The following is a 25,525-nucleotide window of genomic DNA, read 5'->3' on the forward strand; positions in this document are numbered from 1 at the left end:
GCTCCCTCTACACTGCCCCAAACACTTGCAGGGCATCACAACAGGAGGTCAGATACGGAGTAAAAACCCTTCTAAACAGTCCCACATCATGACTCTGAAGCACCTTTACAGGTAGACTGTTGTTTCCACTCATTTGGGAGCAAAGATGATGGGAACACAATCTCGGGATAAGGGGTCGATCATGCACAACTCAGATGAGGAAAATATACTTCACTCTCAATTTGTAAATCTTTGGCATCTTATGCCCCAGATGGATGCTCCATCGTTGAATATATTTAAGGGAGAGATGGATACATTTCTTGGGGAAGGATGGGAATGTAATGTTGAGCAGGCTCAAAGCGCTGCAGGATTTACTTCATCAGCTCCTTTTTTGTATTTTGTCATCAAATATCCCTGGGACAGGTACAGAGCACAGCTTTCAGTACACCGTCTCTATTCTGTCCAAGTGCCACCATCAAGTTCACCCCAATGACATGAATGATATATTTTCCCCTCACCAGCAAGGCAAATGCAATGCTGAAGCAGAGAACAGTTTTGAACTGATGGCCCATGACATAGTATCCAATTTTATCTGATGGACCGAGACTCTCATCACTTATGGTACAGGTTGAGATGATTTCCGAACATGGTTTGCACAGCCAGAATTTATCTGCATCATTATATTTTCTTCCCTAAAGAGCTGAAAATGTCGCAATGGGTTGATGGCCCCCTTCTGCAGTGTATGATTTTAGGGTTATAGAGATTTGCAGCACAGAAAAACATCCTTTAACCCTTTGCATTCATGCCAGTCAAAAAGCACCACATAACTATTTTAATCCCATTTTCCAGGACTTGGCTCATAGCCTTGTATGCCTTGGCATCACAAGTGCACATCTAAATACTTGTTCAACGTTGTGCCCTCTATCACCTTTACAGGCAGTGAGTTCCAGATTCCCACCATCCTCCGTGTGAAAACATTCTTTCTCATATCCCCTCTAAACCTTCTGCCCTTTACCTTAAATATATGCCCCCAGGTCACCGAACCCTCCATCAAGGGTGTCTATGATGTCTATGCCTTTTATAATTTTACACATGTCAATCGTGTTCCCCTTAGTCTCCTCTGCTCCAAGGAAAATAACCCCAGTCTCTCTCTTCATAACTGAGTAAAGAGAGAGATTCAGTATAAGAAGGTGATAGGGTTTCAGTATGGCACACCTAATGGGGAACTCCACCATGTCATTGATCTTGTCTCTCCAGATGAAGTTGCGGAAGGAGAAACGCTTCAATTGGATGATGAGTACATTCGGGAGCCACCACAGCATCAACTGCTTGGATGCCTCTCTGTGCTGTTTACATTTTGGACAATACCTGTAATGGATCAGAAGCAGCTGTTATTGTTAATCCTCTCTCTGCCTAAATGCACATAAAAACCCACTGCTCAAGCTCAAAGAAACAGGGGAGGCCCAAGGAAATCTCACTGGCTGTCCAGCTCTTGAATTTCACAGAGACCCCAACTCAAAGCAAAGTGAAACAAATTTGCACACCATAGCACACAGAATATAGAACAATACAGTGCAGAACAGAACAGGCCCTTCGGCCCTCCATGTTGCGCCGACCTGTGAATTATTCTCAGCTCGATTCCCCCTACACTATCCCATCATCATGATGTGCTTATCCAAGGATTGTTTCAATCTCCCTAATGTGGCTGAGTTGACTACATTGACAGGTAGGGCATTCCACGCCCTTACCACTCTCTGAGTAAAGAACCTGCCTCTGACATTTGTCTCAACTCTATCACCCCTCAATTTGTAGTTATGCCCTCTCGTACAAGCTGACGTCATCATCCTAGGAAAAAGACTCTCACTGTCTACCCTATCTAATTCTCTGATCATCTTGTACATCTCTATCAAATCCCCTCTTAGCTGCTTCTTGCCAATGAGAACAGACCCAAGTCTCTCAGCCTTTCCTCATAAGACCTTCACTACAGACTAGGCAACATCCTGGTAAATTTCCTCTGTACCTTCTCCAATGCTTCCACATCCTTCCCGAAATATGGCAACCAGAACTGTACACCATATTCCAAGTCGGTCGAACTAGCGTTTTGTATAGTTGCAGCATGACATTACGGCTCCGGAATTCAATCCCTCTACCAATGAAACCTAACACACCGTATGCCTTCTTAACAGCACTATCCACCTGGGTGGCAACTTTCAAGGATTTATGTACATGGACTCCAAGATCCCTTCTGCACATACACACCACCAAGACTCTTTCCATTGACCCAGTACTCTGCCTTCCTGTTATTCTTCCCAAAGTGAATCACCTCACATTTAGCTGCATTGAACTCCATTTGCCACCTCTCAGCCCAATTCTGCAGTTTATCCAAGTCCCCCTGCAACCTGTAACATTCTTCCAAACTGTCCACTACTACATCGACTTTAGTGTCATCTGCAAATTTACTAACCCATCCACCTATGCCTGTGTCTAAGTCATTTATAAAAATGACAAACTGCAGTGGCCCCAAAACAAATCCTTGCGGCACACCACTAGTAACTGGACTCCGGGCTGAATATTTTCCATCAACCACCACTCGCTGCCTTCTTTCAGAAAGCCAATTTCTAATCCAAACTGTTAAATCACCCTCAGTTCCATGCCTCTGCATTTTCTCCAGCAGCCTACCATGTGGAACCTTATCAAAGGCTTTACTGAAGTCCATGTATACCACGTCAACTGCCCTACCCTCATCTACATGCTTGGTCACCTTCTCAAAAAACTCAATGAGATTTGTGAGACACGACCTGCTCTTGGCGAAACCATGTTGACTATCTGAAATCAAACTGTTGCTTGCTAGATGATTATAAATCTTATCTCTTATAATCCTTTCCAAAACCTTTCCTACAACAGAACTAAGGCTCACTGGTCTATAATCAAAGACTAACTTCTTCAAAAATAGACTAAATCTTGAGATCTTGGCATTGTTGGCAGGACCCACATCTTGTATCTATTTTCATTTACATGTCAAAGGTTATGGACAGCCACTTCTTTAAATTAGTTGGATGTGGGCGTCACTGGCTGGGCCCAGCATTTATTATCCATTCTTAGTTGCCACTTTGAGAAGGTGGGAGTGAGCTGCCTTCTTGTACTGCTGCAGTCCATGTATTGTGGATGCACGCACAAGATCATTAAGGAGGGAATTCCAGGATTTTGACCCAGCAACACTGAAGGAACAGCGATATATTTCAAAGTCAGGATGGTACGAGGCTAAAGGGGAACTTGCAGGGGTATCTGCTGCCATTGTCCTTCTAGATGGAAGTGACTGTGGGTTTGGAAGGTGCTGTCTGAACAGCCTTAGTGAATTTCTGCTGTGCCTCTTGCAGATGGTACACATTGCTGCTACTGAATGTCTGTGGTGGAGGAAGTAGATGCGGATGTGATACTAATCAAGTGGGCTGCTTTGTTCTGGATGGTATCAAGCTTCTTGAGTGTTGTTGGGAGCTACATCCACCCAGTCAAGTGGGGAGTATTCCATCACACTCCTGACTTGGCCTTGCAGATGGTGGACAGGATTTGCAGCGCTGGGCAGTGAGCGACTTGCTGCACCATTCTTAGCCTTTAACCTACTCTTAAAGCCACAAGATTTATATAGGAGAAAGTGAGGACTGCAGATGCTGGAGATCAGAGCTGAAAATGTGTTGCTGAAAAAGTGCAGCAGGTCAGGCAGCATCCAAGGAGCAGGAGAATCGACGTTTTGGGCATGAGCCTGAAGAAGGGCTCATGTCCGAAACGTCGATTCTCCTGCTCCTTGGATGCTGCCTGACCTGCTGCGCTTTTCCAGCAACACATTTTCAGCACAAGATTTATATGGCTAGTTAATGGTAACTCTCCAGGATATTGATGGTGGGGGCTTCAAAAATAGTAACACCATTGAATGTCTGTGGACAGCGATTAGGTTCTCTCCTGGGGGTGGTCATAACCAAGCATTTTTGTGGGATAAATATTACTTGGCAAGCCTGGATACTGTCCAGGTCTGGCTGCATTTGGACATGGACCTCCTCAGTATCTGAGCACCTTCTGGAGTTTCAGGAATTCTCTGGAGTTCCAGCCAATGAGGTTCCCTGCTGAAATGTAGTCACTGTTGATAATGGGGAAACATGCACACATCACAATCCCTACAAACAGCACTGAGACAAAACAATTGAGAACTGTTGCGATATTGGTTGAGAAATAAACATTGGCCAGGGCACTGAAGAAAATTTTCTCAACTCCTCTTTGAAATTGTGGTCATGGGATCCTTCACTTCAAACTGAAAGTGAAGACCAGACATTATTCACCAGTCTCTCTGACAGATCACGCCTCCAACAGCACCTCCCTTAGTACCACACACTCCAGTTCAGCTTGGGTGACATGCTCAAAACTCCAGAACTGGAATTGAAATTACAACCTCCAGACAGAGAGATGAGGCACCTATGATTAATACCCATGGTCTAGTAGGAAAAGAGAAAAACCAGGGCAAAGACGAGGAGGTAGAATCTTACCAAGCTTCCTCAGGTGCCAGCACCTCAGGTTTGGTGAAAAGATTCAGGCACTGTTCTAGTGTGAAGTAGCCAGCTCTGGCTGCCTCATTGGCTGAACTGGGATCTTCAATATACTCCAACTCCTTGGATTCCACTAACACATACTCCTTCTGTCTCTCATTGTTTTTCCATACCATTGCCAGAGAGACGCTGTCTGGCAACTCCAATGGAGCATCACCTATAAAAGAAGAGAAGCCAGATTGACAAAGTGAGACACGGAGCACAAATCAGGAAGATTACTGCAAATAATGCTGTAAATGCTGGCATCCTGATGGAAACCACATCAATAAATTGGAGTGGTTCAACATTGGATACACTACAATTTAAAATCTAGGGTTCAACCTTGGGTTGATTGAGGGACAAAAATTAGTCAACAATCCAGGGAAAACTGTGTCTCCCTTCCCTCAAATTTGTTACATTCCTCTGTGGTGGTGGTTGGAGCCTGGTTTAAAAATATGCTCTCCAACAGCGCAACATTCCCTCTGCACTCACTCTCCGACAGCGCAGCACTCTCTCTACACTGACCTTCCGACAACAGAGCTTCCCTTAGTACTGAACTACTGATAGTCCAGCCTCCCTTAGTACTGCCATGATCCTGATGGAAAGGTCAGATCCTAGAATGAAAGCTTGTCTGAATGATAGGTTTAATTTTCATCTTTTTGTTTGTTTACATTAGTCTCTGAAATATACACACAAGACTTCAGAGATCATTGAACAACAAAACACAGGTTTATTATATTACAAGAAAGAAAAATAAACCATGTCCTGTATACATTCCAGTTAGGAAGATTTCAATATACTGATTAAAACAAAATTTCAACCTTTTTCCCCAACACAGTCTTCACAGAGACTCAAGTGCAGAGAAATTACATTCCTCCTTCAATTCCACATTTCTACTTAAACGGACTCCTTGCAGTTTTTCTTCTTTGAACTGTAGAGAAAATTTCACTATTCCTCTAAACTTGATGAAGAATGCTTTTAATTCCAATAACTGGTCGAGTTTTGTCCCAAGCTCTCCTGGTTTGGAAATCTCAAGCTGAGAGTACTGCTGCTTCAATGACTGGTTCCCTCTGAACTCAAAAATGCTTGCTAGGTCAGAAACTAAAAAAAAAACTTGCTTCTGAACTCAACTCCTGAATCTTTGCTAAAACTCAGGTTTAACGTGTGTATGGTCATAAACCCAGAAGTATAGATGTCTCATTCCATCAACATTCCAACGGTTCTCCCAAACTCAATTGTAGTCACATACCTTCTTTGAACTAATACATTTAGGTAACTGTTGCAGAATGACTGACTGATTTTGAAAACCTCAACAGCACTATACCACATCTAAATGCTTCCCCTTTTAAAAACCAAAAAAAAGTGACATTGTATTTTGCGCACCTTTCAGCTTGGGGCTTGTGCTCCTGAACAGCATAACCACCCTAGTTCTGTTATATATGACGCCACTGTGATTAGGTTCAAGCTGAACTGTTATTTCTTGTTCTGTTTGCAGTCTCTGATACATTTCAGCATTCCACTGCGTGAGCAGCCTGCCCATTGCAACACAAGCACTTGCCAGCAAGTGGGTGGATGGCAGAGCGTGCACACACATACATGCCTAAGAGGGGAGGGGGCAGTGCAGGATTGCAGGGGCATGCAGCACCTAAGTAAAACTGGAGTCAGAATGCAGATATCAATAATGTAGCGAGTGATTTTCTTTTTCCCCCTTGCCGGAGTTTCCTTGTCCATCAATTCTGATGAGACACTGTTTACTCAAACAATCGTGTTGGAATAAAATGGATTACACTTTGTCAGAAACAGCCCTCTTCAGTTCACAGATGGTCAAACCCTTTGAGACTCTATTTAGCATGTATGCCTTGCAGAAGAGTTGGATTGAAGAACTCAAGGCTGTTCTCCTAGCTCTGGTAGTGATTGTTACAGCAGGTGTCACTGACTGTTTGCAAGCTCCACTTTATTTCTTGAATGTGTTTTTCCAACAGTAGGCCCAACCCTAAACCCCACCTTCGGTCACTCACAATGTGCTCAGCAACAAGTGATTGTGGAAGTACATTCCCCAGTGCTACCTACCCCCTCCACCATTGCAGATACTAAGCCCATGGCTGGGCAGAAGCTGACATCACAGAATCATAAATATAAAGTCATGGAGCATGGAAACAGACCCTATGGTCCAACTTGCCCATGGTGACCAGACATCTGTTAAACCAGAGGCCGTGTTTAGAAAAGATTGTGCTGTATTCACAAGCTGCAGGTGCTGTGTAGTAGCAATCGGTATGAGTTTTTCATAGCAACCAAATTAAACCAGAGATAGAAATGCTCAGTGACCAATGGCCCCAAATAGCTGCAGCTGCCTGACATACAGAACAAGAGGCATTTGCTTTTCTTTCACAAAGTGGTTTAGCACAGCAGCTGGCAAAGAGCTTAACAATAATCCACATTTAATAAAAAAACGCCTGTTGGCCTCACCTTTGTCTTCCATTTTCTGCTCTTTGTTTGAAGCGTCAATGATTTTGATGTAAAACTGTGGCGTGTGGAAGCGCACAGACTCAACTGGCTGCTGGTAACCAGGGATTGCAGCTATTTTGGGGGGGGGGGGGGGAAGAAAAGGACATTGTAAACTGTTTTTATGCACGCTGAAAGTATTACATACAGAATTGCTTAACTAAAGAGCATCAAAAAGGAAGCTGCCCGCCTGATAGAGTCTCCTCAGCTTCAAACATTTCACATGGAGTTGACAGTGAAACTATCTAGGACATAGTTTTAAACTTTCAGAAAAACATTACACACTTCCTAAAGTTCCCAAGGGAAGGCTTCTAGACAAAGTAAAGGTTACAGAAAGCGAGAGTTATTTGTCTAATTATGGAGATAAGGTGCATAGTTAAGGTTCCAAGGGCAAGTACATGTGGCCTTCATTTTCATATCTATTTTCACTATCAGGATGCAGCATTCAAACTTGGCTAAATATGCTCATCTAGAATAATAATGGCAGCAGCATATGTGAAAATAAAAGTAACACAAGGTTTGTAAAAAGAAATATCTAATTGAACAGATGACCAATGGAGTTTTTCATTATGGTAGAATATTACAGATAGGTTTTAAAAATAGATAACATTCGGGATTTAACAAGCAGAAGAATTTCATCAGTTCCAGATGAAAGATCTTGACATGAAATATGAACTCTGTCTCTCTTTCTCCACTCATGCTGCCGTTTCCAATATTTTCTAATTTATTCCTACAGTAGGGTGCTGAGAACGAAGATAGGTTGATAATCTTCAATATTCAGAACACTTAAAAAAAAAAGTTAATAACATGAAAGATCGATATCCAGAAGATAGCGTAATACGCCTACACTGAGGGTTTGCAAGGTTCAGATCACAATGAAACTGTGATGGGCAAAGTGCAGAGAAAGGTCATCGATCAAGTTTAATACAGCCTGATCTTGCCTTCTCCCAGTTTAGTTGTGAGAGCACTCAAGCCCTTCAGTCATAGGGGGATGCAAGAGCAGTGATCTATTCTCACTTGGGTTTCAGTTGCCTGTTTCCACAGTGTGCCTAATTATACTGCTGTGATAATACAAATAATGCAGTGACTGAGTCCCAAATGTATAGTAGGCTGTTAACTAGAGGGGAGAATTTCACCCAGGCTTGAAAATCTCCTGACAATATCCCACCATGTGCAGGATAACTGGATACAGTTAATCTTTCACACAAACGCTCCAAGTTCATAGAGGGAAGCTCCATATAGCTAAGATCAACAAACCCAGAATAGTGCAAAGTTCTACGTGGATAACATGTGCCGCGGATATTAAGTTGATGTATTGGTGGTATAGTAAGCTGCATGCCACAATTAGTTTCATGTCATTACAACCACCATTGTGCAGTAAAAGGAGGCACTCTTGCGACACAATGATAGCATTGCTACTTCTGAGCTAGAGAGCTCGGGTTCAAGTCCTACCCCAACCAAAGGTGTGTTATAACATGTCTGCACAGGTTGAATGGAAAATTATTTCAGCAGCAATATGGGCTGGTTCTGATTCAAGTATATTACGGTAAAACAACCACTTACTCTCCAAAGATGGCTCCTAATCAGTTAAGCATTTTCTGTTTTCTATTCACTCATTAAAACCTTGCTTTCTTAATGGTGTGCTAAAATCACAATACAAGATAACTACAGCACCTAGATTCAGGGAAAGACAACATTGTTAAAGCTGCAGCTAAAAGATGAGATTTGATGCTTGAAAAGACTTTTCTTGTGTTCTTGGTTCTTATTGAAGAGGTGCAGAGGTACACTGTAGACAAGATGTCTCAGTTACTCAAACTAGGATTTATTTACTATACTGCCTTATCAAGACGGATTTGTGAAGACTGGAAAAAAAAAATCACCACCTTCGGGCTTCGGAGCTTTCTCGTAAGAGGTTTCCTTCTCACATCCGGTGTCTTCCTGTGACAATGGCTGCATTTCTGAGAATCCAGAGTCGTAGCTGTGAATGGAATCTTTGTCTCTACCTGGCATACTCATCCCCTTTGAGAAAGCAGAAGCCAGCAGGGGCTCAGAAACAGAGCTGGTTAAAAAAGCACGTTGCACAGGCCTGAAATCTCTCTGCTGAAGCTCCTGGGGTATCTTTCCATCACCTATCTCAGAGGTGGTAGTAGTTCCAGGGCTGGGCTGTACATTCTCCACTTTACAAGGTGGTGGGTCTGGCGAGATCCGGCCTGGCTGGAATGGGGGCTGGAACACATTTACCGAATACCTGCCAAAGAATACAAAATTATTAATCTGACCATGTACAGCAAGACAAGAATATAATCCCACCCAGTATCGAACCATAGAATCCTACAAAGGAATTGTAATTCAGTTGTGTCAGTGGTTTTAAAGTATTTATTCAATTTCTTCTTGAATTGTATTAGGTTCAACCACTGCATTCCAGATTATTATTCACCTGAAGAATTCTTATCAACTCTGGCTCTTTTGTCAATTGTGGTAAAACTGTGACCTCTAGTCATCCACTCTAATAGTGGAAAGCTTCTCATTTACTCCATTGTGACATTTTCCCAAGCAGTGAGAAAGAGTCCTGTTGCCAGAGTCGGGGTGAAGTGCCCATGGGTTAAAAATGATACGATATTCATAACAGAGCACTTATCGTGCAAAAGGTAGGATTGTGTCAGGGATTTGCAAAGTCTGGTTAAATCTGTCTGCCACATGGTGGAACCTGGTCAGTGCATAACATTTCAGTATCCTACATAAACAGGGAACTTGAAACCAAGTACAAGGATATAGCATAGCTCATATTGCATTGCACTGAGGATTTGAGTGGCTTATCTACAATTAATAAATTAGATACTTTCAATAATGTTTAAGGCACTTTGGACAAATTTGGCTGGTGTTTATGCTGCACATGAACCTTCTTTCACACACACACACCCCCCCCCCCCCCACGCCCCCCCCCCAACTTCATCTCAACTACCTATTCCTTTCTCCCTAATGTCTTAACCTAGATTACCTGAAATACTTCCTGTCTATTCATCTCAAATGCTTCTTGTACTAGCAAGCTTCACATTCCAACTCCCCTTGCTTGAGTTCCCTCTTGGATTTATTGATTACTATCTGGTACAGAAGGCTGCTAATGGAAGGCTCTTTAAACACTCACACCTTAACAATAAATATGACCACGCTTTAAATGTTCAGAATGTTGTGAAAAAAGCCTGGAGCACCAAGTTCAAGGGCAGGGTCCTCACTTGCACCTCAGAGCCTAAGAAAACTTGTTGGGGTGGTGGGGGGGGAATGTTTTCCTTTGTAGGAGAGACCGGAACAAGGGAATAGAGCTCAAAAATTCAAGACAGAAATGAAGGGAAATTTTGTTCTTTCAGTTGGCCATGAGTCCTTCTGAGAAAGGAGTAGAGCTGGGGTCATTCAATATTTTTACAGCAGAGGCACATAGTTTCTTGATGAACATGGGAGTCAAAGGTTATTGGGGGAAGGCAGGAATGTGGAGTTAGGCAACAATCAGATCAGCAATGACCTTAATCTTACTGAATGATGGAATAGGTTCAAAGGACCGCATGGGCCTACTCCTGCATTGATTACGATCAGCTAACGCAGCACAAGCTGTACATACTTGAAGGGGCATTTAAAATTCACACCACAAAACCCACACGTTGGTGGAACAATGCAACAGCATTTAACCATATGACTCGTAGGTCAAAGAAAAACACATCCCAGTGACTAAAAGCCTTCTTGTAATGTCACTATCTGAATGTTTCATAAAACCCCTCAGTAATGTTGAAATAATGTGAAAGGCATGCGGGTGGTACAACCTTTGTTTCCGGAGATAGTGGGAGTAAGGGCAGCTGTTACTTTGATCCAGCGTGGGGTTAATTTATACAGTTCTTTATTAACTTATCCTTAAAATCACAGTACCTCGAATATCCCTCCAGCAGCTGCGCGAGTCTGGAATATGTGAGCCGGGACTCAGGAACGCTGATTATGAAGGGACAACCAATATTCTCTGCCCTGCACTGGTTTTTATGATCTGACCAATGGTTCATTTGACAAGTCCTGGAAATATGTAAAGAGATTTCATTGAACATGCATTACACAGACTTCTGCTAATGGTCAATTCCAAAAACGCACTGAAAAAACAGACAGTTTCAGACATTCTGCATAACTTAGCTCTTTTACAGTTGTGAAAAGTAATGAACATTCTAACAAAGAGATCCGTTCTCTGTGAACAATAAGCAAAAGGTTCAAACCTTGCGCCTTTTTTGAATTACCTGAGAGCTTGGGGAGGCTTATTGCTCTGTTACTTTCTTCATGATAATATCTCGGCTAGTCAACTTGCCAACCAAATCATAAACAAATTGCTGCAATTGTTGGAAACTTGGCATTCTTGCATTCAGCCCGAATATCATATAAATGTTTCACTTCAGTAAAGTTCAAGCTCTGAATGACCGAGCAACTGTCCAAACATTGCTTTGCAGTTTTGAAATAACTTTCCTTCAAGGAACACTGCTTTTGTTGGAAAACTAATGACATGGTTTATTCACATAGTATTTTGATTCATACAGTAAACCATCAGTGAGAGGTACTGTGGTTATCCAATGACCCTTGATTGCTAATGCAGTGAACAGGAGTTCAATTCCCACTGTGCAGTTTGAAAATCTAAATTCGGTTCTAAAATTAAAATCTGAAAATAACTTGAGAAATCCACATAAATTGACCAAGAAACCGTTGAATTATTTAGTAAGCCAATTGGTTTTCTTTTCAATAAAAACCCAATGAACTGTGGATACTGGAAATCAGCAACAAAAACAGGAATTGTTGGAAAAACCCAGCAGTCTGACATCATCAGCGAAAAGAAAGCGAGTTAACATTTCAGGTTGATGACCCTTCTTCAGAACTGATTGTAACTAGGAAAAGGTTGATATATACTCTGAAGATGGGGAGGAGTAAAGATAGGTGGAGATGGAGGCTAGAGAGAGAGAACAGCAGTTGGATAGACAAAGGGATCAGCATTGGTCAGCCCGAAAGAATCGAGAGCTGCTAATGAGATAATAAATTATTGAAAACTGATGTAATGATAGGGCCTGGAGTCTGGGAGCAAGGGTTAAGGACAAGGGCCTGGGAGAAGGTGCTCAAGTCTTAAAATTATTGAACTCAGTATTGAGTCCTGAAAGTTGCAGGGTCCTCAAGTGGAAGATGAGATGCTGTTCTTCCAGATTGCATGAAGCTTGGCTGGAGCACTGCAGCAAGCTTAAGATAAAGATGCTAGCCATGGAAGAATGCAGTGCGTTGAAGTGGCAGGTAACAGGAAGCTTTGTCAGCACTTGATCTGCTACCACAATCAACCCATTTTCAGCTTCTCTTGGTCTCAATTAGCAGGTATTGGTTAGCCTTCTTAACAACTTGCTGGACCTGCATGCTAGTCGTCAGAGACTTTTTGACAGGGACACTCAAGTCCCATTTAACACTTTCCAACCTCCTACTATTTAAGCAATAATCTGCACGTTTTGTTTCTCCTACCAGAGTAGATAACATGACATTTAAATGAGCTCCATGTGATGTGCCAAGTGTTGCCAGGGTTGGAGGGTTTGAGAATTACGGAGAAGTTGAATAGGCTGTGGCTATTTGCCCTGGAGCGTCGGAGGCTGAGGGGTGACCTTATAGAGACTTATAAAATCATGAGGGGCATGGATAGGATAAATAGACAAGGTCTTTTACCTTGGGTGGGAAGAGTCCAGAACTAAAGGGCATAGGTTTAGGGTGAGAGGGGAAAGATTTAAGAGAGACCTAAGGGGCAACATTTTCCACACAGAGGGTGGTGCGTGTGGGGAATGAGCTGCCAGAGGATGTGGTGGAGGCTGGTACAATTACAACATTTAAGAGGCATTTAGATGGTTATATGAATAGGAAGGGTTTGGAGGGATATAGGCTGGGTGCTGGTGGGTGGGACTAGATTGGGTTGGGATATCTGGTCAGCATGAATGGATTGGACCGAAGGATCTGCTTCCGTGCTGTACATCTAGAACATAGAAAAACACAGCGCAGTACAGGCCCTTTGGCCCTCGATGTTGCGCCGATCCAAGCCCACCTAACCTACACTAGCCCACTATCCTCCATATGCCTATCCAATGCCCGTTTAAATGCCCATAAAGAGGGAGAGTCCACCACTGCTACTGGCAGGGCATTCCATGAACTCACGACTCGCTGAGTAAAGAATCTACCCCTAACATCTGTCCTATACCTACCACCCCTTAATTTAAAGCTATGCCCCCTCTTAATAGCTGGCTCCATACGTGGAAAAAGGTTCTCATGGTTAACCCTATCAAAACCCCTAATCATCTTGTACACCTCTATCAAGTCACCCCTAAACCTTCTTTTCTCCAATGAAAACAGCCCCAAGTGCCTCAGCCTTTCCTCATAGGATCTTCCTACCATACCAGGCAACATCCTGGTAAACCTCCTCTGCACCCGTTCCAGTGCCTCCACATCCTTCCTATAGTATGGCGACCAAAACTGCACACAATATTCCAGATGCGGCCGCACCAGAGTCTTATACAACTGCAACATGACCTCAGGACTCCGGAACTCAATTCCTCTACCAATAAAAGCCAGTACGCCATATGCCTTCTTCACAGCACTATTTACCTGGGTGGCAACTTTCAGAGATCTGTGTACATGGACACCAAGATCCCTCTGCTCATCCACACTACCAAGTATCCGACCATTAGCCCAGTACCTCATCTTCTTGTTACTCTTACCAAAGTGAATCACTTCACACTTACCTACATTGAACTCCAGTTGCCACCTTTCTGCCCAGCTCTGCAGCTTCTCTATATCCCGCTGTAACCTGCCACATCCTTCCTCACTGTCAACAACTCCACCGACTTTCGTATCATCCGCAAACTCGCTCACTCAACTTTCTAGCCCCTCCTCCAGATCATTTATAAAAATGACAAACAGCAATGGTCCCAAAACAGATCCTTGCGGTACACCGCTAGTAACTGCACTCCAAGATGAACCTTTACCATCAACTACTACCCTCTGTCTTCTTCCAGCCAGCCAATTCCTAATCCAAACCTCCAACTCACCCTCAATGCCATACCTCCGTATTTTTTGCAGTAGCCTACCATGGGGAACCTTATCAAACGCCTTACTAAAATCTATATACACCACATCTGCCGCTTTACCCTCGTCCACCTCCTTAGTCACCTTCTCAAAGAATTCAAAAAGGTTTGAGGCACGACCTGCCCTTCACAAAACCATGCTGACTATCCTTGAGCACATTTTTCCTATCCAGATGTTCATAAATCCTATCCCTTACAATTCTCTCTAAGACTTTGCCCACAACAGAAGTGAGACTCACCGGCCTATAGTTACTAGGGTTATCCCTACTCCCCTTCTTGAACAAGGGAACCACATTTGCTCTCCTCCAGTCTTCTGGGACTATTCATGTAGACAAGGGCATAAAAATCAAGGCCAATGGCTCTGCAATCTCCTCCCTTGCTTCCCAGAGAATCCTAGGATAAATGCCATCAGGCCCAGGGGACTTATCTATTTTCACCCTTTCCAGAATTTCCAACACCTCTTCCCTACATACCTCAAAGCCATCCATTCTAATTAATTGTGACTCAATATTCACATCGGCAACAATGTCCTGTTCCTGAGTGAATACTGATGAAAAGTATTCATTCAGTGTCTTCCCAATCTCTTCAGCCTCCACATGCAACTTCCCACTACTATCCTTGACTGGACCTATTCCTACCCTAGTCATTCTTTTATTCCTGACATATCTATAGAAAGCCTTTGGGTTTTCCCTAATCCTACCAACTAAGGACTTTTCATGTCCCCTCCTTGCTGCTCTTAGCTCTCTCTTCAGATCCTTCCGGGCTACCTTATAACTCTCAATCGTCCCAATTAAACCTTCACGCCTCATCTTTACATAGGCCACCCTCTTCCCTTTAACAAGGGATTCCAATTCCTTATTAAACCATGGCTTCCTCACCTTTCCTCCCTGCCTGACAGGTACATACTTATCAAGGACATTCAATAGTTGCTCCTTGAACAAGCTCCACATATCAATTGCGCCCTACTTTTCCAAGCCACGCATCCTAAGTCATGCCTCACCGCATCATAATTTCCCTGTCCCCAGCTGTAACTCTTGCCCTGCAGTGCACACTTATCCCTCTCCATCACTAGAGTAAAAGTCACTGAATTGTGGTCACTGTCCCCAAAGTGCTCACCTACCTCCAATTCTAACACCTGGCCTGGTTCGTTACCCAGTACCAAATCCAGTATGGCCTCACCTCTTGTTGGCCTGTCTACATATTGTGTCAGGAAACCCTCCTGCACACATTGGACAAACATCGACCAATCTAACGAACTCGAGCTATAGCTTTCCCAGTCAATATCTGTAAAGTTAAAGACCCCCATAACAACCACCCTATTACTTTCACTCTTCTCCTGAATCATCCTCGCAATCCTTTCTTCTACGTCTCTAGGACTATTAGGAGGCCTGTAGAAAACTCCTAACAGGGTGACCTCACCTTTCCTATTCCTAACCTCAGCCCAAACTACCTCAGATGGCAAGTCTTCAACCATCGTCCTTTCCACCGCTGTAATACTATCTTTGACAAGCAAAGCCACACCCCCCCCCTCTTTTACCCCCACCTCTGACCCTACTAAAACATTTAAACCCTGGAACCTGCAACAGTCAATCCTGTCCCTGTTCTACCCATGTCTCCGTAATAGCCACAACATCGAAATCCTAGGTACCAACCCACGCTGCAAGTTCACCTACCTTATTTCGTATACTTCTTGCATCTCTATGACTATGTTACGCTAACAGTTCAACATCAGTTTGAAGGGAAATAAATGCCAGCTTTGCTAGCAATACTCTCAGGGAAAAATGAGAAGACATTTTATGCCATTCTAGAACTTCAGCACCCCCTACTGTAGGAGCATTGCATTGAAGAAACAATCAATTTGATGATGCACTTTTTAAAAATACTGTATTCATTTTTGGGATGAGGGTGTCACTGACCAGATCAGCATTTATTATCCAGTCCTACTTGCCCAGAGGGCAGTTAAGAGCCAACCACATTGCTGGAGGTCTGGAGTCACATGTAGTCCAGACCAGGTGAAGACGGCAGTTCCCCTCCCTAAAGAACATTAGTGAACTAGATGGGTTTTTCTGACAATTGATTCATGGTCATCATTAGACTCTTAATTCCAGACTTTTATTGAATTTTCATTCCACCCTCTGCAATGGTGGGATTTGAACCTGGGTCCCCAGAACACTATGTGGGTCTCTGGATTAACATTCCAGGGAACAATACCACTTGGGAGGACAGATACCCGATCAGATAGATTATTTTTGTCTTGTGTCATTCTGCTATGATACAATTTCACATGCAGCCAACAATATCACACCAAATTCAACAGAACGAACTGAATTCAATAAATTGCTTTATCAAATGTAACTGCTTGCAAGAAGCATGGGAGAAGATACTGAAACAGAAGTATCATCTTAACACTTATCAGCCAGTCAATCCAACCAGTACCCTTCTTCCATCTGTGTAGCCTGAGCAGACATGAAAATGAGAAAGAAAACCAATGCCTACTGTTGATATTTATGGTAGTACTGTATGGATTGAAAGGTCTAACTCACTGGTTGCAGTAGGCGACTCGGTAGCAACTAGTACATCGCCGCAACTTGTCATCAGGCTGCTGTGGCTTCTGACAGGCAGCACACTTGTTGATTGGGATGTTAGGGATTAACAGTCGCTATAAACAGAGAGGCAGCAAATTAGACATGTCTACCAGCTGGGAGAGTCAGTTACAGCATGAAACACTCAATATACAAAGAGCCTAAATAACAGAACAACAGTGAATACAGCTAATGCGTTTAAAGTTCATTACTAGGGGAGATTAAAAAATACGTTACATTTAACAATTATGAAACATGGCCACCAGACAACACCAGTATCAATCAGCTTAACATTTCAACTTAACTGAAGGACAAGCATGGAAGGTTTGTAGCTGTGGAGGATGAGAAATGAATTTTCTCCACAGGCATACAACTTTGCAACTATTCAATTAACAAGGAAAATCTATTATTCTAATTGTGTCAGTCAAATAGTAAACAAGCCTGTAACAGAGACAAATGTCTCATAGTGAGAAGTAGTCTCTATAGCTATGGGCTCTGATCCTTTTTTTGTTAAAAATGGGATTTAGACATTACTGCCCATCTCTGATTGTCAACATTTTACAGGCAATGAGCTGCTTTCATTGACTGCTGCTGTCCTCAGGATGTAGTTCAAGAAGCCAGCTTACCATCACTTCCTTAAGTACAATAAATGCTGGCTGAGCCAGCAATGCCCACTTCCTATGAATGAAGTAATCATTTCCACACTGCACGGGGACACCAGGACACTGAATACATTTGAGGGGGAGACAGAATTTTAATTAGCAACAGGTAATGGGGAGCAGGCAGTAAAAGTGGTGTGATACTGACATTAGATCAGCCATAATCCAATTAAATGGAGGAGCAGTTTTGAGGGACTGAATAGCTACTCCTACTTCTAGTTCTTAGGAATACAAAATTGTACTTGGGATGGTTATTAAGTGCAAGCCTGTTAATGTTGTACATATCCATGAATAAAAATAACAGATGACTTCAATCTAGTGCTCACCTGATGTTTAGAATACTGCATTTTCCATAGGAACGTAGAGGGAATCTCCTCTCCCTGAGGGTGAGGAGATGAAGTGCAGCACAGCTACCTTCACCAATCAGAGAATAATTAACCCAGGATAGCACTGGCACCTTCCATACTGCTCATGTGAATCACCATCTACTGAGCTAATCTGAGATTGCATCTGCAACATGGGCACAGCTTCTAGTGGTGGAAATCCGCAAAACTATACAGTGGTTTGACTGAGTGTGGGAGAATAACTGACAGCGTTTTTAACAAGTACTCTCTTGGGAAGAGTGTGGTGCTGGCTCCACCAATATTTGCTATCTATCCCAGGCTGTTCTGAGGTGGTGGAGGTGGTGAGCTTTCTTGAGCTGTATCTAGCTGGTTTACTATAACTGAGCAACTCACTGGGTCACTTCAGGGAGCAGTTAAGAGCCGCTGCTGAAATATTAGAGTGTTATAAATATGCCCAAGCTGGACAAGGACTCAGGTTTTCTTTCCTAAAGAACATTGTGAAACAATGCGTTTTAAAAACAATCCTACAACTCCATTGCCATTTTTACTGACACCAGGTCTTTATTTAAAACTGAACCCTCAAACAGCCACTGGGGGTTTTGAAGTGTCATTCTCCCAGTTACTAGTTTAGACTCTAGATAATTTGTCTACTAATAACCATGACATGGAATTGCCTACACAGCATCCTCAGCCTGCTGTCCAAGCAACCCAGGAAGGGATATCAATGACAGACAAAGTGCAAACATTCAAGAACTGAGAGCCATTTCATGTACAATGACTGGTCAATATTTAGAGCTAGAATCAGGACAAGGTAAACAACAAAAGTCGGTACCTGTTGTACATTCAATTCAAGCACCCTCTCCTTTGCAAGATCCTTCGTCAACACTTCAAAGCAGAAAAGTGTGTCACTGGGGGAAACTGTATCCAGGGACTGAGACGTTTGAAATACCCGATGGAACCTATTCCTTGCAACCTACAGGGATGCCAGCAAGTCAAAAATGAGAGATTAGTGGATAATCCAGCCTTTTTCACAAGTAATTAGGAGTTGGGAATTAGTAGGTTATTCAATCCTGTAAGTGCAGAGTTAAATAAAGTAAAACACCCTTTACACTGTCCCCATCAAACACTCGCATAGAATCCCAACAGTAGAGGGGCTATTTGGCCCACTGAGCTCACAGTGACCCTCCAAAGAGTAGATCACCCAGATGCACTCTCTTACCCTATCCCCATGGCCCTACTCCTCCCACGGCTAATCCATCTAACCTGCACATCTTTGGACCCTGGAAGGGAACGAGAGCACCTGGTGGAAACATGGGGAGAAATGTCTGTGTGGAGTTTATGCAGTCACCCAAGGTTGGAATCGAACAGAGGTCCCTAGTGCTGAGAGGCAGCAGGGCAGGGATTGCAAGGGGCTTGAAAGAAAATGAAATTCTCTCTATTCTACCGAGTGTGTCTCAACTCCAATGACTCAATTCCTTCCTGTGGCATCAGTAAGACTATAAATACAACATTTTGTTGCTATCTCATTCTCATTAGCTCAAGGACATTATTAAAAGTAATTTCATTCAGACTTTTAGGCCATCTCTACTCCAAGGGAGAAAGTGAGGACTGTAGATGCTGGAGATCAGAATTGAGAGTGTGTGGTGCTGGAAAAGCACAGCAGGTCAGGCAGCATCCGAGGAGCAGGAGAATCAATTCCTTCATCAGGAATTAGGCTTGTGGGCTGGGGCTAAGAGATAAATGGGAGGGGGCTGGGGTTTGGGGGAAGGCAGCTGAGAAAGTGATAGGTGAATGAAGGTGAGGGAGAAGGTGATAGGTCAGAGGGGGAGTGATGGACAGGTTCGGAGGGCGGTACCGAGTTGGAGGCTTGGAACTGGGAAAATGTGTGTGTTGGGGGCGGTGATGGTGGGAGAGGAGGAGGTGAAATGAGGAAACTGTTGTAATCCACATTTATCCTGTGCAGTTGCAGAGTCCCGGGGGGGGAATATGAGGCATTCTTCCTCCAGGCATCAGGTGGTAATGGTTTGGCGGTGGAGGTGAAGCTGCATGTCCTTGACAGAGTGGGAGGGGGAGTTGAAGTGTTCAGCTACAGGGTGGTGGGGTTGGTGGATGCAGATGTCCCAGAGATGTCCTATGAAATGATCCACAAGAAGGCATCCTGTCACTGATGGGCTCTCCCTGCTGGCGTTTTAGTCTTGTCACCTGCTTAGTTTGAGGAACTCACCTCCGTCAGTCGTAGTGTGTCAGCTTTCACTTTCATATTGCGGGAGATCGCGTCAAGGACATCGGCTGCACTCGCATTCTCCTTACTCACACTCACCAAGACCTGGCAGCAGGAAAGGAGACAACTAACTCAGCAACCTATATTCAGATAGCGTCCTTTAAATTGTCCCAATGTGCTTTGCAAAAGCAGTAACAAAATCTGACACTCAAAAATACATAGCAAGAAGCTGGTCAAAAAGTTATGTTTGAAGAGGGTCTGATAGGAAAGAGGTTGCGAGATGGAGGGGGTTAGGGAGGGACTGCCAGAGCTTAGTGCTTCGATAGGTGAAGACACAGCCACCAATAATGGTGGGACCAAAATCAGGGACACTCGCAAGGCCTTAATTAGGGTCATGCTGAGATCTCAGGAGACAGCAAGACCAGAGGAGATTCGAACGGATAAATTTTGGCACAAGCGTTATCAGACTGGGAGTCTATATGTACTATGTTAAAAATCACAACACCAGGTTATGGTCCACTTCCAAAGTGCTTCCAAATAAACCTGTTGGACTATAACCTGGTGTTGAGTGATTTTTAACTTTGTCCACCCCGGCATCTCCAAATAATATCTACTATATAAAAGTGAATGAGTCACGTGTGAAAGTGAGCGGATTTATTTTTGTGGAGCCCTACTGGAATTTTCTGATGTGGAGTGTGACAAACCAAACTGCTCACCATGATGCTTCAAGTTTATTAGGCTAATTAAAATTCAGCTACTATTATCTTACAAAAGGAGACAGAAGGTTGGAGAGCATTGAAACAACAGACTGGAAATAAAAAAGTTCCATGTTTCTGCATGTCAGGAGATGTCACATATGAGGAAGTGGTCAGTCTCGATGATGGAGAGGATATGGGGTCAGCTGCATGGTGGGGTTAATATCATAATAAGGATCAAATACTTGAAATATTATGTTCTCCCCAAAATGACATCTTACCCAAAGAGAAAAGAGCCAACATTCTGTGGTTTTTCTGAAGCATGGAAATTTCCAGCTGGCAGGATCATTTTCACCATCAATCTTAAAGGGAGTGGGTTGAATGAGCTGAATGATATATGCTGCTCCAGTGAGGGTTTGACCAATAACACAAACTACCAGAAACTGGCAGTTCTTACCTTTACTGGCTTCTTATGAGGCTCCTTGGCAAAAAAATAAACATTCAGCAACTTCTGCTTCTGTGGCAGGGGAACGGACAGGTAGAGGAACGGATCGAATGTGATCGACACCTGGAAAACAAAATTTTCAACCAAGATAGCAACAATGTAGAGGGTGTCGACAAGAATCAAAAGCACGACTAAAACAGGAAGATAAGGCAGAGAATAGCAAAGGGAGAGAGGAGAGAGAAAGGAAAGTGCAAATGGAAAAAGTATGACACAGTTGTCTCCTTCCTGATGTGCAGTCATCAGCCACATCTCCTCTACAGGGAGCAGGTGAAACGGCATTCAGCGACACCCTGAGCTTGAGAATGCTAGTCGAGGAGGAGTGTCACTAACAGCCGGACTCAGTCAGGGACGGCATGGTGCTCTAACAGTCTCAGGACTCCAGGAAAGCTGTGCTCAAAGCAAGCAATGACTGTTTAGGCCATGGATGTGTCTGCAATGCTTTCACCACCAGGTGCTCCCTAGTAGAAGATAAAAGATAATGCAAAGAAAAGATTCCTTTCTGAGATGCCAATGCTAAGGTCCACAGCATGTGCACAATATTTTGGATCTTCAGATGAGCATACTCAATGCAACCGTCAGCAAACCAGGGTCACAGTTGGTGCCAGATTTGTCCTTTAGGCTCTCTGTCACAAACACTGTCCTTGTCCAACACACCCAAATGCACACAGCCCGAGGCAGGTAGCTCGTAACATCTAGTCTGGGGTGAATGCACAACCCAGAGGAAAAAAAAGTGCCTTTGTGCCATTATTCTTATACTGGTTATTCTCTTTTGGATTTATTTTAACACTTGACCCCATCATCCAGGGGTTGTTCAGTCTTCTGAGAAAGTGCTGTTGCACCAGTTTGTCACCTACAAATGAAGATGCAAAACCAAGGTTCTGTCTACTACCCTAGATGGATGTAAAAGACCCAGTGGCACTAAAAGAACAGGGAACCCTGAAGATTATATTACAACTATATCACCTTCCGATATCAAAATTTTGACCTTAATTTCTAATTCTGTCCCTGGCCTTGGCGCAGCCCACCTCTAATCACCTCCAGCTCCACGATCTCTGCACTGCTCCAATTCGGATCTCCCAAAAGGTCACGGTTTTAACTGCTTCACTATTGGTGGTCACACCTTCGGGTGTCTGGACCCCCAGAGTTCTAGAAAAACCCTCTTGTGCCCCTGAAAACTCCTTCCATGTTCGAGCTTCTGCCCCAATATCTCTCTACATGATTTAGTATCATTTTGTTTTATGATGCAACTAGTAAATACCTTGAGACATTTTATGATAAAGACTCTCTATAAATATAAATTGTTGTTTAAATCTATCCACATTTAAAACAGTATTTTGAGGAATGCTGCCACCTAGTGTTTTAAGAACAAAAAAGTTTTCCCTAAACTTGAACATCAAGTCCAGCTGCATCTTCCAACAAGTGCATGCACTAATTCAGTTTCTTATTAATGTCTGTGCTGTTGAGTTCAGAGTGAGTGCATGTTCCCAGTGCCAAGACTGCCCCTGTGTAGGTGACATTAGGAAAATGTGCTGAAAAATGTGTTGCTGGAAAAGCGCAGCAGGTCAGGCAGCAGGAGAATCGACCTGACCTGCTGTGCTTTTCCAGCAACACATTTTTCAGCTCTGATCTCCAGCATCTGCAGTCCTCACTTTCTCCACATTAGGAAAGTGACCAAGTGCTCTGACACTTCTGCAGGTAACAGCTGTGCTTGCATATCCTTTTCAGCATTTACAAGGTATGAAGTAATAGGATTGACCCAATTACCTCCATGGACTGTCTAAATAACCATTGCTTGTTTTTGGTGGAGGCTGACTTCTGGGGGCACAGACTCTGCCACAGGTAAGGTTGGTGGTGTTGCAGCTCACAGCCAGTCAGTCAAGGCTCCTGTTCATTACACAATGAACAAAACTGGATTGCAGTCTAATTTTCCTCAGGGTGGAGATGGATTAACCTCAGATTTTGCAACCTGCCAGACAGCTGACACTCAGGGCTTGATTCCAAACTGCAGTCAGGTTAAACAGGTACATCAGATCTGTGTCCACGGCACATGTGGTGATGTTGCACTGCAAAGCTGTTTATGTGCGCACTGTGGAAGTGACAATAAATACTGCCAGACTTTAAACCCCTCTAGAAACACTTTCTTCAAATACTTTACACAAGCTATTGAATTCGCTATTTTGACCTTTCAAACTCTCAGGACAACACTTCCCTGATATTTTCAGACAGCACTTGCAAGGTTCAGTAACCTCTATGTTGAAACATAATTTATAAGGATAGGCACATCACAGATTCACAAGGCAGTGATAATGCCTGGTTTCCAAGATCCAGGAATTTATAAATCCTATTTTTAAAAATCAGACCAAACAGAGTCCTGCAACTTTGGGCATTTCCTTGCCCATTTCTAACTTGTGCTAGGTTCAAAGCTGTGCTTTATCACTCCTTTTGCAAAATTGCCTAAAACATGCAATCGTTTGTGATAGTTAATGATTTCTGCACCCTACTGGTGTTACGTTGTAATGTAGGAACTGGCCAGCCAAACGACACACAGTGAAGTGGCAGAAAGAACAAGATTATGGTCATATTGCCTGCTTTCAGTGATGTTAGTGAATTGTACAGGATAGATGGGAGGATTCACCTACTCTTCGCAGAGCAGCAGGAGTAGGCTGAGTTTATTTCACTAGTGAACGAAATCATTGCTGATCACCAGTTTAGCTGTTGTTTGCCAGCCTTGTTTGACTATTTCAGTATTTTTTCATTTTCACTTGATGGCCTCCAGACCCCACTGTGAGCTTCAGGCTTCTCGACAGGCCTGTGTTTTAGATTTGAGTTTCCCTTTGTGTGAAGTGGTACTCTGGACATTACTCCTGAATTCCTTCCTGAAGAAGGGCTCATGCCCGAAATGTTGATTCCCCAAATGTTTCACATTTGGATGCTGCCTGACCTGCTGCGCTTTTCCAGCAACACATTTTCAGCTCTGATCTCCAGCATCTGCAGTCCTCACTTTCTCCATTACTCCTGAATGGCAGCTTGCTCTAAGACTTGATCAAACCAAAGGAAAGTGTTTCACACTGACCAACTATTTAAATCTTAAAATAGTACACTGAATCTTTTATATCCATCTGACAAGGGCCTCAGTTTAATGTGTCATCTGAAAAAAAATGACATAGGCCTTCCCCTCCGGATACAATTTGAGGGATTGAGTCACTTACCACTGCACCACACAATTAGATTGACCCTGTCAGTCTCTCACCTTGTAACATATGGGGCACACCAACTTGGACTTGTACTGACCCTGGAAGAGATCCACGATAAAGGAATCGTTTCGCATCTTGTGACGTTCCCAGGCCTCCTCTGCCACCACCTGAGAGACATGTCAATCTGTCAAAGAACTGGAGACCTTGAAACTGTAGAATAACTTAAACTACATTGTTAAACTACATCTTGAAAGGTCATGACCTGAAACAGCTTCTCTCAACAGATGAGTCCAGACTTGCTGTATATTTTCAACACTGTGTTTATATTGTAGAATTTTTTAAAATCTGCATCACACCAGATGACAATTCAGTCATATCAATACCATTTAACTGTGTCTGTAGATTATTTGTACAGCAAAATTGAAGGAGAATACAGGCCATACAAATTGAACCAAGTAGGCATGCTTACCTGCAGTATGTTACACAACAGATTGTAGTATGTTAACAGGGTGGGGCTGGGAACAGATTCTCACACACAAATCAAACAGCTCAGTCATGTTCAGTATTTGTGCTTTCCCCAGTAGTGTTATTTTAAGGTTGGATAGAATGAAGTCCAAATTTATCCAAGATCACAACTTCCCAAACCATGAAACAGAACTAGAGGAATGGGACTAATGGCATTAGCTTTCCAAGGAATCAGAACAGACACCATGGGTTGAGTGGCTTATGGCTACACTGCATCATTCCATTTTTAGTTCTTAGCTTATTACCACTCTCTGGGATTCTCCAGTGAGTCTCTCAGCCCCCAGCCTGACTTGGCACTGTTTGAAATCGATCAGGACCTCACGGGTAGATGTTTTTAGATCAGGAGCAGGTGTGCCCTGAAACCAAAACAAGTATCACAGGTATCTCAACTCTAACGAGAATCTGCTGGTTATCAAGCACAGGTTTAGCACTGTCACGCGACAGATGAGACAGTATTACAACTATATATTTAATGTATAGAAAATGAACATTCACAAGCAGCACACAGAGGTCATGAACACATGGAGCACTTGTCATCTTTTCCAGCAACACTAGATTGACAGTATCACAGGTGACAGGTCAATCAATGTGTGGCCAATTGGTATCGGAACAAGATGGTCACAT

General features: G+C 43.2%; 1 protein-coding gene across 9 annotated transcripts in view; it reads right to left on the reverse strand.

Moving 5' to 3' along the window:
* usp19 (ubiquitin specific peptidase 19) overlaps nucleotides 1–25,525 on the reverse strand; it is a 162,533-nt gene that overhangs the window by 33,155 nt on the left and 103,853 nt on the right. For 8 of the 9 annotated variants that reach the window (XM_072581747.1, XM_072581744.1, XM_072581742.1 and 5 more), the window contains 10 exons: nucleotides 24,433–24,543; nucleotides 21,135–21,245; nucleotides 19,986–20,087; nucleotides 18,594–18,734; nucleotides 16,720–16,835; nucleotides 10,971–11,108; nucleotides 8,936–9,303; nucleotides 7,020–7,130; nucleotides 4,515–4,731; nucleotides 1,195–1,347 (listed from right to left, as the gene is read on the reverse strand). In XM_072581747.1, the coding sequence (XP_072437848.1) occupies nucleotides 1,195–1,347; nucleotides 4,515–4,731; nucleotides 7,020–7,130; nucleotides 8,936–9,303; nucleotides 10,971–11,108; nucleotides 16,720–16,835; nucleotides 18,594–18,734; nucleotides 19,986–20,087; nucleotides 21,135–21,245; nucleotides 24,433–24,543 (1,568 nt within the window). The remainder of the gene's footprint in view (nucleotides 1–1,194; nucleotides 1,348–4,514; nucleotides 4,732–7,019; nucleotides 7,131–8,935; nucleotides 9,304–10,970; nucleotides 11,109–16,719; nucleotides 16,836–18,593; nucleotides 18,735–19,985; nucleotides 20,088–21,134; nucleotides 21,246–24,432; nucleotides 24,544–25,525) is intronic. The other variant, XM_072581743.1, reaches the window with a different exon arrangement.

The sequence above is a fragment of the Chiloscyllium punctatum genome, chromosome 12, assembly GCF_047496795.1.
Source record: "Chiloscyllium punctatum isolate Juve2018m chromosome 12, sChiPun1.3, whole genome shotgun sequence".
NCBI classification, from domain to species: domain Eukaryota; kingdom Metazoa; phylum Chordata; class Chondrichthyes; order Orectolobiformes; family Hemiscylliidae; genus Chiloscyllium; species Chiloscyllium punctatum.